The sequence below is a fragment of the Stegostoma tigrinum genome, chromosome 30, assembly GCF_030684315.1.
Source record: "Stegostoma tigrinum isolate sSteTig4 chromosome 30, sSteTig4.hap1, whole genome shotgun sequence".
Lineage (NCBI taxonomy): Eukaryota > Metazoa > Chordata > Chondrichthyes > Orectolobiformes > Stegostomatidae > Stegostoma > Stegostoma tigrinum.
The window spans coordinates 22,640,124-22,652,460 of NC_081383.1; the positions used below are offsets into that span (position 1 = coordinate 22,640,124).

General features: G+C 40.2%; 1 protein-coding gene across 3 annotated transcripts in view; it reads right to left on the minus strand.

Annotated features, from left to right (window-relative positions):
• The window catches only part of nfic (nuclear factor I/C), a 451,875-nt gene that overhangs the window by 92,902 nt on the left and 346,636 nt on the right, over window positions 1–12,337 (minus strand). For all 3 annotated transcript variants that reach the window (XM_048559540.2, XM_048559539.2, XM_048559541.2), the window contains one exon: window positions 11–185. In XM_048559540.2, the coding sequence (XP_048415497.1) occupies window positions 11–185 (175 nt within the window). The remainder of the gene's footprint in view (window positions 1–10; window positions 186–12,337) is intronic.

Sequence of the window (12,337 nt, forward strand, 5' to 3'; positions counted from 1 at the left end):
AAATGCTTACTGGGTGATGTTGGCGAAGTTGCTCCACCCTCTGTGGTTGTTGTGGTTGTTTTGGTGTCTGGTGGCATTGCCAATGTTACTGATCTGGCCATGGATGGGGGAGGTGGCGGCGCCAGCATCTGTGTAGAAATGTAGTGGCTTGGGACTTTGCTTACCACTTGACCACTGCCATTCAGCTGTAAAGAAAACACCATACTTAATGATTATAATACAAGAGATTCATGAAAGACACTGTGGTATTCTTACTATGACAGACTGTACCTTACTGTAATTCATATCGGATTCGTAAGACTGCTGTTTACATGGAGAATCAAACCTAATTTAGATGACTTTTAAGTTGAATAAATAAACATGCTGTGTTCAACAGTTCTTCTGTTAAGAGGCAGGAGGCCACTGCTTTCTTGAGTGAAAACATGAGTGCAATTAGACCAGCAATCAAATATACCTTCATAAATGCGGCATGCAGAATGGACTTTCTAAATCAAACCTACCTTCAACTGGGCCTTTTGATTGGGACTGAATACAAGTCAACAATGACAACAGAGTGAAAAAGAAATGAATGTGGAGTACTTTCAAAATCAACTGTTTTTAAAAAGGTGCAGGCAATGCAATTTGAATCCAGAATAATAACTATTCTCACTCCACCGAATTTAGGTTCAAATTGACGTGACCAATACAAATATAATTGAAATGACTGTAGCAGAAGGGCAGTCTTGTCTGTTGGCTCGATAGCTAGTTAAAAGTCCACATCACTTCTTTTGGGAAAGACTTGTTGGGTGAAGTACCAAGTAGGCACTTACTGGGGAGAACTTGGCCTTCTCTGGAGGAGAAGGACTGTTCCCTCCGAGGACTGCCAACCAGAAGCCATCAGTGCCTTGCTGAGGTGGTAGCTGCCAATGGTAAGACAGTCTTCCTGAGGCCCAGGCCCTCTGACGAGCCTCAGCCACAGGTGAATGATGGGAGAAGGGTTGAAGAGGATCGCTGGAGTTCTGGGAATGATGAAAGGTTGTGTCATAAGATGCAATTATGTGGTGGAAGAGATCAGCAGCAAGGGCAGGTCACCTCAATGCTGGGCCACTTGGTCAGGCACTCAAGCAGGAACTTGTCCCTTTGGAAGGGCTAGCAACTGTAAAGAATTTGTTTTTCAGGCTTCCAGCACAGTTTGTCCACTGCCCACCACATGGTGAATACAAGCAATGGTGAGGCAAGGCTTTTAGGTGTGCATTAATTATTCACACAAGGTCCTCAGCTGGGGGCTGAGTGTGAAGGCCATCCATGAACTGGCTGATTTCAGACTTAATCAGGGCAGAAGAGGAAAGACGCCTTGGTCCCCAAATATCTTCCTCATTTCTGATAAAGTGACCCTTACCCACCAACAAATATACCTTTGAGGGCGCGCATTAAATTTCACAAATTCAGTCAATACTTCAATTTTTTTTAAAAAAGCAGTTCTTGATTTTGTTAGAATGTTTGGTTTCCTTCCCTGAAAAATAATGGTTTAAAAAAAATGGATTTTACAATGATCTGACTGCTTCCACAGACTTGCTTGACTTGTTGAGTTTGATTTTTTAAGTTTTGCTTGGTAGAATCTGAATTCCAGCCTTTAAATTGTAATATCACCAGCATCACTACACCTATTTACCCAGATCAATCCATGTATGTGAAGATAATTTAAAAATTGTTATTTTTCTAAAAAAAAAATCAATATGAAATCTATTAGTGATCTAGACCGAGGGTTTTTGGACTGTTGTCACAAATTCCTATTAAGGGGAATAAAGTGACAACATTCATACTCAAAAAAAATTCTTCAAATGATCAAACTACTAAACTAGTCGTGCGTGTTTAATTAACCTATTTGATCATGTATTATTAATTGGATGGTTAAGGTTGAAAGTTTTTTTCAAAGAAATGCAAACATGACCAAGGCAGAATCTAAGTTCACCCTTTCAAGAGATTTTAGTAGTGCTTGATCTTCAACATTTTAGTATTAAACATTAATCTTAAACATTTAATATTTTTCCTGAATGTTTTGTACATTATTTTTGCTCATCATAACAATTGTCAATGCATCTAATTTAATGATAACCAATCCACTGATTGATACGTGAACAAAGTCTGGTCCAATTGTAAGTAAAATATATAGGAAACATCTGAACAACATATAATGAGCATGGCTCTTTTGATACAGAACTACCCTGCACTCACCACCTCCTTTTGTTATGTATCACTGCCTTCAACCTTTTGGGATGCAGTCTGGGAACACAGCCATGGCTCATATTCAACTCCTGACCACACATGGTCTATTATGAAAGTTTTTCACTTTTCAACTGTTAGTATCAAAAACATGTCAATAAATTCAACCTAGTGACTGCTGGTGTAAAGCTTTAGACCAGCAGCATTTGTGTGATAAGGGCCAAAACTGTGGTGATTTTTGTGATGACTGCCCACATTCTTTGCACTAACCAAAATTTCTGCAGGGTTTTTCTGTGGATAGTGAGCTTTAGTATGTAGATTTGGTTTAGAGTTACTCAATATCCAGGTTAGGATTTTATGTTTTGATGAATGGGGAGTCTGCAAGGATGCTGAGCTAAAGAGGAGAAACACTGTCTGATGGCATTGCCTGAAGACAATATCAAACAACTTGGTTGGGACTTATTCTGCAGGTAAAAATCATTTTAGGAAGTACTTGGAGAATATGGTCATCTGCTTCAAGCCCTCCAGGCAATGTGGAACTTATGAACAGTGGTTTTAAGAATGACAAAGTTTTAATTTTTAAACCTTTTGGTCAGTTTTGCAGAGGAGGTCAACCAACTTTTGCTGAACTCTTTGAACAAAAGTAATACTTTTCTCAATAGGACAAACACCATGTCTTCTTCTAAATGAGCAAAAGGGGTATGCAACAGGTGCTACTTTCATTGGATTTGTTACATTTCTGAGCACAAAGCTGATGACTGCCAGCTTGAACAATGCAATATCTAAGGAAACTGAGGTGGCACATCGCGCTGAACACTGCTCTTTTTCGCATCTAGATCAAATGTCAAATGAAAATCTTATATTATTGAACATCTGAAGCTCTCACTTTAACAAGGGCAAAAATGAATTTCTCGTGCATTGTTACAAAGCTGGTCAAGGATTAGTAAGATTCAGAAAGCAGCCAGGGTGATTATATCATATATAATCAACTATGTTTGTCAGCCTTGAAGATGAAGAGACACTTGAAAGATGGCTTTTCAGGATTAAAGCTACCTTCTTGTAATCCTGCCCAACAATACCCTTCCAGTTCTCAGTGACACAGCGTAGACAGAGAAAAAAAACAAAGTTCATGCATCACCAGGATTATTACTCAGTATATTATAGCCACCTTTTAGTTATGCTTTAGATAACTGGAGAGACTGAGTCTTACAGTAAACTTTCCACACCTTCCTCCAAGATTGTCATTATCCACTCTTAATTTCACAACTTTGACACAGAGAAATGTCGAACAATAGAAATATAGGGAAAGAAGATGATGGCAATAATTGAGATAATTCAAAGTCAGAGAATAGAACATATGCACTATATATACACATATGAAAACAGCTGAACAAATGTCAGGGCAGTCTGAAGATTGGTGCACTTGGCTCTCATCCAGGATGTAAATGTCCAATGCCTCCATTTTCTTCTCTTTTTTTATTTATTCATTCATGGGATGAGGGCATCGCTGGCTAGGCCAGCATTTATTGCCCATCCATAATTGCCCAGAGTCAACCATATCACTGTGGATTTGGAGTCATATGTAGGCCAGGCTAGTTAAGGATGACAATTTCCTTCCCTAAAGTACATTAGTGAACCAGATGGGTTTTTCCAACAATTGGCAATGGATTCATAGTCATTGTTAGGCTTTTAGTTCCAGATTTTTTCAAATTAAATTCAAATTCCACCATCTGCTGTGGTGGCATTCAAACCCAGATCCCCAGACATTGTTTGGATCAGCAGTCCAGCAATAACACCATCAAACCATCATCTACCCCCATAATGGCACATGTAGTATCTAATAATAAAAGTGGCTCAAAGCACCACCTGTATCACTGTCCTCAATCTTCTAAACTGCATAGGTACTTTCTGATAGGCTGCTATTTTTTTCTAAACACTCAAAAAAGAAAATCTGATCAAAATCAAAGAAAACACAGTCAACTTATTACCTTAGCTTTTCTTATGTGTGCACGATGCCAGTGATCTTTACTACTGAACACCAACTTGGTTGTATGTTGTGTGCACTAACACTTGGAAAGAGTAAGTGTCCTTACCCGCAGGATTTCAGCAAAAGGCAAATGGGATTTAGATAGCTCTGCAGTTGTCCTGATGTCAAGGATAGCATCTAATTCACACAGTGGCCTTCTGGTCTTATCCACTTTCTGCTCTAAGGACACTTGCATTGAAGTACCGGGTGCAGGACATGTTGCACTGCTCCAGAGAAATATTTTAGCAACCTACTCCAGTCATATAACTGTTGCCAGGTGCTTCTTCAACAGATCGACTGATTTGTTATGGAGCTCATGAGAAACTTACCACATATTCATGCTTTTGATGCTTTCATTTACCAGCACATAGCAACCTTCAGTGCTGCCAGTTCCTGCAAATGTGCAACATTTTTATTATATTGTTGAACATTTCTATGTTGCTTATGATTACGGCACGGTGGCTTAGTGGTCGGCACGGTGGCTTAGTGGTTAGCACTGCAGCCTTACAGCACCAGGGACCCAGGTTCGATTCCAGCCTCGGGCAAGTTTACACATTCTCCCTGCGTCTGTGTGGGTTTCCTCCAGGTGCTCCAGTTTCCTCCTGCTGTCCAAAAATGTGCAGGCTAGGTGGATTGGCTGTGCTAAATTGCCCGTAGTGTTCAGGGGTGTGTGGGTTATTGGGGGATGGGTTTGGGTGGGATGCTCCAAAGGGCAGTGTGGACTTGTTGGGCCGAAGGGCCTGTTTCCACACTGTAGGTAATCTAATCATGATTCTACCCTACTGAGGAAAAAAAACCCATCAATAATATTTTCCAAACTTTGAGTTTTCGGCTATTATGAGGACTCAGAGTACGGCAAAGTAGTTACAGCTCCCAGAACTGAATGAATTAGGCAATTAAAGACTGCAGAGGAGTTGATAATGCACAGATATGTACTCAACAGTAGTGTGGTGTATCCGGCAGAAGAAAATGTTGTTGTCAAAAGGCATAGGCCTGGATTGACCTGCCAGAAAGTTTCTGGAAGGAAGTTGTACTGGTGTGTTAAATTCCCAACTGTACTTAATAGAGCATGGCTTGGTGAATTTTAATGTAGCCATAAGTTAAAACACATTTGTTCACTTCACAATGGAACAAGGTAGAAGTTGGTGTGACGTGGCAGGAATTCACATGCTCTAGAGTCTGTGATGAGACAAATGGAGTGGGTGATATCTACTTTTCATGAAGTTTTGTGGTGGAAGGGTGGAATGGTGGGGGGGAGTCCAGGGTGGGGAATAAGCTGTTTTTGCCATATCACAACTGGCCCCACAAAGGCAGGAAAATTGTTTATATTTACTGACCGTTCCTGTTTCAGGTTTCCCTGGAAGGAAACCCCTGGGCTGGAGTTAAAACTAACCAGGGCTTCAATAAGGTGTGGATGTAAAGAAGGGTCTGTCAGCTTTTGGAATAGCTCCTTGTCACTTTTTGAGTAGAAGATGCTGAATTACAAACAAGGGAAGTCTTAGTGTTCCAGTGTGGTTAAATAATTTGGAACATTTTGACTGCCAACTTGCCATGTTTTTCCAGTCAATGGTGTTCAAAGTATTCTCTCAAACATGGGAGATTTCTAAAATTGACCTTTTCAAGGTTGTTCTAAAGTTGTCCGTAACTGCTGCACATGCTGATTTGGTGCAATTATAAATAAATCCACTACCACGTAATGGTGCATGATTTATTATATTCATTTGTACACCTTCATTTAAAAGCTATGCAAAAAAAATACAAGAATGCCATCATCATTTTTCAAATTCTTACACAGAAAATGGGCATCGCTGGTGAGGCTAAGATATATTGAACTGAATAGCTTGCTAGGCTATTTCAGTGGAAGCTAAGAATCAACTTCTGGGTTTGCTGTGGGCCTGAAATCACATGTTGACTGTATAAGATAAGGAGATAAGTATTCTTTCTAGCAGATATCAGAGAACCAAATGGGTTCTTATAACAATCAATTATAGTTGTTATGGTAACCATTTTATATTCCAGATTAATTAATTGAATTTAAATACAGCCAGCTGTGCATGGCAGGATTTGAACCCATGTCTCCCGAGTATTAACCTGGTCCTCCAAATTACTAGTTCTTTGACAATCCCACACATCCTTCCTTATTACATTAATAAGTTATACATTTGCACTGCCTAATGTGAAGTGCGAGCAATCGTTTAAGACACAAGGGGTGAAAATTGCTGAGTTTCTAAGTTTATTTATTTTTAATTCATTCATGAGTTGTTGAATGTCACTGGCTGGGCCAGCATTTATTAACCATCCCTACATGCCCTCGAAAAGGTGGTAAGTTAGCTTCTTTCCTGAACTGCTGCAGTCCATTTAGTGTAGGTCGACCCACAATACCTGTGTTTGTCATCACATTACACTTCTTTTCGTTCATTCAGAGGATGTAGGCATCATTGGCTTGGCCAGCATTTATTGCCATCACTAATTGCAGTTAAGAGCTGTGGGTCTGGAGTTACATGTAGGCCAGACCAGGTAAGGATAGCAGTTTCTTTCCTAAAGGACATTAGTGAACAGATGGGTTTTTCTGACAATCAGTAATGGATTCACTGTCATCACGGAATTCAATTTTCACCACCTGCCATAGCAGGATTTGAACCTCGGACCCTAGGACATTACCAGGATGCAGCATGGACTGGAGGGCATGTCTTATGAGGAAAGGTTGATTGAGCTAGGTCTTTTTGCACTGGAGCAAAGAAGGATGAGAGGTGACTTGATAGAGGTGTACAAGATGATGAGAGGCATACAGTGAATACCCAGAGACTTTTTCCCAGGGCTGCAATGACTAATACAAGGGGGCATAATTATCAGGTGATTGGAGGAAGGTGTAAAGGAGATGTCAGAAGTAGGTTCTTTACACAGAGAGTGATGGGTGCGTTGGATGTACTGCCGGCAGCAGTAGTGGGGTCAGAAATATTAGAGACATTTAAGTGACTCTTGGATAGGCACATGGATGGTAGTATAATGTAGGGTATGCAGGGTAGATTGATCTTAGTAGGATAATAGGTCAACAACATCATGGACCGACGAGCCTGTACTTTGCTGTACTGTTCTGTGTACTGTGTACCTGGCACTTATGTGGCATGAATGTTACTTGCCAATTGTCAGCCCACACCTGCATATTGTCTCGGTCTTGCTACATTTGGTTTTGGATTGTTTCAGTAGCTTAGGAGTCGCGGATGGTGCTGAACATTATGCGAGTGTGAGCACATGTCCTCACTTCTGACAATGTTGGAAGGAAGTTTATTGATGAAGCAGTTGAAGATGCTGGACTTAGGATACAATCCTCAGAAACTTCTATACAGCTATCCTGAGCTCAGATGACTGACCTCAAGCAACCACAACCATCTTAGTTTGTGCTGGGTATGATTCCTAACAGCAGAGAGTTTTCCCCTGATTTCCACTGACTCCAGGCTTGCTTGGCTCTTTGATGCCACATTCAGTCTAATGTTTCCTGAATGTTAAGTGCAGCAATTTCCATGTAAGACCGACAGAAACCCTGCAGAAATAGCACAACTAACCAGAGCTAGTGTGAAATACAGGAAATAAAGTATCTTAATCATGAACTGGAAGCCAGACTGGCCCTCAGAGCCTGGGGAACTGGAGTTTTTGAAGACAATGCAATAATAATATTATTGTGGTGATGATCTTCACTGTTTTGTAGTTCAAAACACTATGAAACATAGCAAGCATAGCATGCTCATCTGTGTCCACTTTAATCTGTTCAGTGGAAAAACAGCAAGCCTAGGACTGGCAAACTTGCCTCAGTATTTTGGAGGACTTGCACTTAGTAAAGCAGATAAAGATACCCTTCTGAAGAAGGGTCTAGGCCCGAAACGTCAGCCTTCCTGCTCCTCTGACGCTGCTCGGCCTGCTGTGTTCAATCAGCTCTACACTCAGTTTATCAATGATACTTCAGTGTGTTTGATACTACACAGGGAGAATCAATGGAGAGCAAATCATTGGAAGGGATAGTCAATAAAAAGACGAAATTATTACTCTGTCCAACTCTTAACTACTCAGAAAAATAACAATCATCTTTTGTCCTTGCTGTACAGATTTAACAATGAATCACCGGAATTTCAGTACAAAGAACTCTATTTGTCTCACGATAATAAAATGTGAGGCTGGATGAACACAGCAGGCCAAGCAGCATCTCAGGATCTCTTGTGCTCCTGAGATGCTGCTTGGCCTGCTGTGTTCATCCAGCCTCACATTTTATTATCTTGGAATTCTCCAGCATCTGCAGTTCCCATTATCTCTGATTCTATTTGTCTCACACTTCTTTGTCAAGTGCTAGCTTCTCTCAAGGGTCTCAAATATTCATTTCCTTCTTTCGACCTGATCCCTCAAACTTCTTTTTTCAGTTGCCTGTTTAATGCCCTCATTAATGCCATTGTTGACTCAGTTTCAATATTTCTTTGCCCAAATGCTCTTAAAAATTATATGTATTATACAGAAAAAGTCTTATCCCTCTTCTCAAAGCTTTTCAAAATTTGAAACAATTTGAGCTTTGCTTGCTTAACTTTCCCAGGTCCCATGAACATAAATTTAGTTTATTAAGCACATTTTTATTGTATCGGTAACCTTTCATCAGTAGTATCACCATACAGAAACTACGTTTCACTTTGGCTATATGTCCGATACTCTGTCTACACTGGAGTGCCCAAAACTAGACATAATACTGCGACATATACTAGAAAAAAAACTTAGCCCATGCTACAGCTATTGGAAATGCCAAAAAACATAACTTGTGAGGCTGAATTAATTTTCTGATCCAAACAGTCCCTTGGCTGAAGTCTATTATGTATGTTAAAGTAGAAATGCATTTTCTCTGCATTTTCCATTGCAAATGAGGTCAGCCTTGGTGCAAATTTACAACCCACTTCTGCACTCTAATTTTGAAAGAGCTTATAATGCTAATGTAATGCTTGGAACAATGCCAATTGTATTTTATTCTGTTCCAGGCAGTAAAATGATCGTCACCACCATACTTCAAAATGCTTTATCTGTCAGTGAACACTGTAATAAAGTCACATAGCAATCATTTCTAACTATCCTGCGAACATACATCCTCATGTGGCACTGCATTGCCAAATAAATTAGATAAATATCAACAATGCACCAGAAGAAAACTAATGCAGGCCCTGTTAGTTTGTTAATAATAAGCTTTTCACTAACATGTGAAAACACAATTTACATATATTCAATCAAACATTTGCTAATCATGAAAATATAACTCTTTCTGGAAGCTTATGTGCCCAGTTTTAACACCAAATGAATGGGTTTTGAGTGAATTATCTTTCACATGAAATAAGCATCGGAAAACAAAAAGACTCCATACCTTAGCTGAAATGGTATCAGAGCCCTGATTCTGGAAGTCCCACATCAAGACCCAGTAATCACTTTCTTGCTGGGAGAAGGTGTGGGAAATGGGTGGGCTTGGCATATACTTTACACATCTACAGTTCACTGAAGCAGCAGCACATTTAAAAGTGCGTATGCCTTCAAACAGAGAGAGTTTCAGTACTGGGTTTTCCAAGACACAACTTGTGGATATTTGAAGAAATGGAAAGGGTAAGTTCTCCCTTTTGGAGAAATCAGGTATTCTTTTGGAATAAAGTTGAATGTGCATTTTAAACTGATGAGCTCTGTAAAGCTACTGAACAATTTAAATCCCTAAGCAGTTTCATGTCAAAAAAAATTATCCGGCATAAAATTGGAAAAAGAATTGACATGAAAATTTATGCTTTTTGAATGCTTTTACAACTTATCATTATCATAGTATTGGGAGGGGCAGCGGGGGAGGACAGCTGTAAAATCACTGTTTCATTGGTTGACACTTTCAAATGGTTATAAAGAGGCTAGCAGGCTTTGATGTGGGACTACGAATCCATACCTTATAACGGATTAAGTACCTGAAACAAGCGTTTATTTTTACAAGGGATTAAGTCTTTGAGAGGTTACTTTTATTGAATGAGATTTCATCAATTACTTATTTATTTTCATTTTCTTTTATATTTTTCTCAATTAGTTTTTTTAAAAAATATTGATATATAATAGATACTTAGAAATTTATTTAATCTCACTTTGGTTTCTGATGTCTGCCCCCAGTGAATACTGGGTGAGTTGGCATTGAGGGTTAAGGTAAAAAAAGTGGTGGGTGGAAGCATAGGTTGGCATAATTTGGCAATAGGTTAGTATAAAGGCTTTAAATGGCTATGCCCCCCCAATGGGTGGGAGGGTAATGGACTGCTTGACTTGGCAATATGTTGGGATGGAGGAAATGGAAGACATTAGGGTTATGATGCAGTACACATTGGTATTGATGGGACATGAATTGCAAATACATGATGAGTGGGAACGTGGTGTAATGGTGAATGGGCTGTGTTTGGTCTTACAATTATTTTTTCCAATTGAAGGAAAAGTCCCACAGCCCAGAGGCAGAACTTTTAAGCAACTCACTTTCACACGTGGAAGCCTCTGTCACTGCCACCAAACTCTTCAGGGGGGCAGCAGGCTCAACTCTAATTAGCATCCATTTGCCAGAACAAAAATCTAGCCATTTGGTGTCCTTTCTCCCAAGTTGGATTTGTAGGGGTGGAAGATTTTCCAAACAGGCATAGAGGTCTCAGGAATGAAAGTTCGGGCCAGATATTCAAAAGCCATTTCTTTTAACCAGAGGTGCAAGGTGTATAGCTGGAACCAGAGGAGATCAGGAAACTGTTCAGACCTCTGCACTCTTGAGGCCAAGGAGATTTTAATTCCTGAGCGTCAAAAGCATTGGCTCTTTTAGCTTTGCTCAAATCTTGTTTCTAGATCCACTTGCTCAAGGTTAGTGCAGTGGGAAACAGACAGCATGTTCCACAGGCAAGTCACTATTTATGGTGACAGTTGGACCTGGAAGCACCAATGTCATCTGATCTGCAGCTTCACAGAAGGATCTTGCTGGTCAGAAGATCATGTCAAAAGGGGAACCTAGGTGAATGCAGTCGGATAGGTGTGGGTATATCCAAAACATCACTTCTCCTTGCAGAAACTGGTGTGTAGCTTCAAAATTGGTGGTTAACGCTGCATGATCCAATTAGAAAACAGAAACAGACCACTTGGTCTCCTAGACCCTGCAGTGAGTAAATGGCTCTGTCCCTGTTAAAGTAAGGCTTTTCACAAAGTTAATAGGATTTTGGAGTTACAGGAGACTGATTAACAGAGAAAGCAGAAGGGGTTATTAATAATTTCATGACCATTAGTAGTGCCACCACAAAATAATACACAGCACAGGTAGCTGAAGTGGAAATTCTTGTGGCAGTAAAAGAGAAAATTGAGGCTGCAGTTAATTGACTTGTGAAACTTCTCACTTTATGGTGCACTTTTCAGACTAACTTTAGAACCCAAGCTATGTAAAAAGTCAATTATCACATACTGCTGTTGTTCAATAAGTGGTCCTTCACGCATATGGAGGATTGACCAAAAGGTCACATATTGTAACTTAAGTGGTTCTGGATGTGAGTTGCTCGCTGAGTTGGAAGGTTAGTTTTCAGACGTTTCGTCACCATTCTAGGTAACATCGTCAGTGAGCCTCCGACGAAGTGCTGGTGTTATGTCCCGCTTTCTATTTATCTGTTTAGGGTTCCTCGGGTTGGTGATGTCATTTCCTGCGTTGGTGATGTTATTTCCTGTTCTTTTTCTCAGGGGATGGTAGATTGGATCCAAATCAATGTGTTTGTTGATGGAGTTCCAGTTGGAATGCCATGCTTCTAGGAATTCTCGTGCGTGTCTCTGTTTGGCTTGTCCTTGGATGGATGTGTTGTCTCGATCAAAGTCGTGTCCTTCCTCATCTGTATGTAAGGATACGAGTGATAGTGGGTCATGTCGTATTGTGGCTAGTTGATGTTCATGTATCCTGGTGGCTAGCTTTCTGCCTGTTTGTCCATTGGACAAACTAGCCACCAGGATACATGAACATCAACTAGCCACAATATGACATGACCCACTATCACTCGTATCCTTACATACAGATGAGGAAGGACACGACTTTGATCGGGACAACACATCCATCCAAGGACA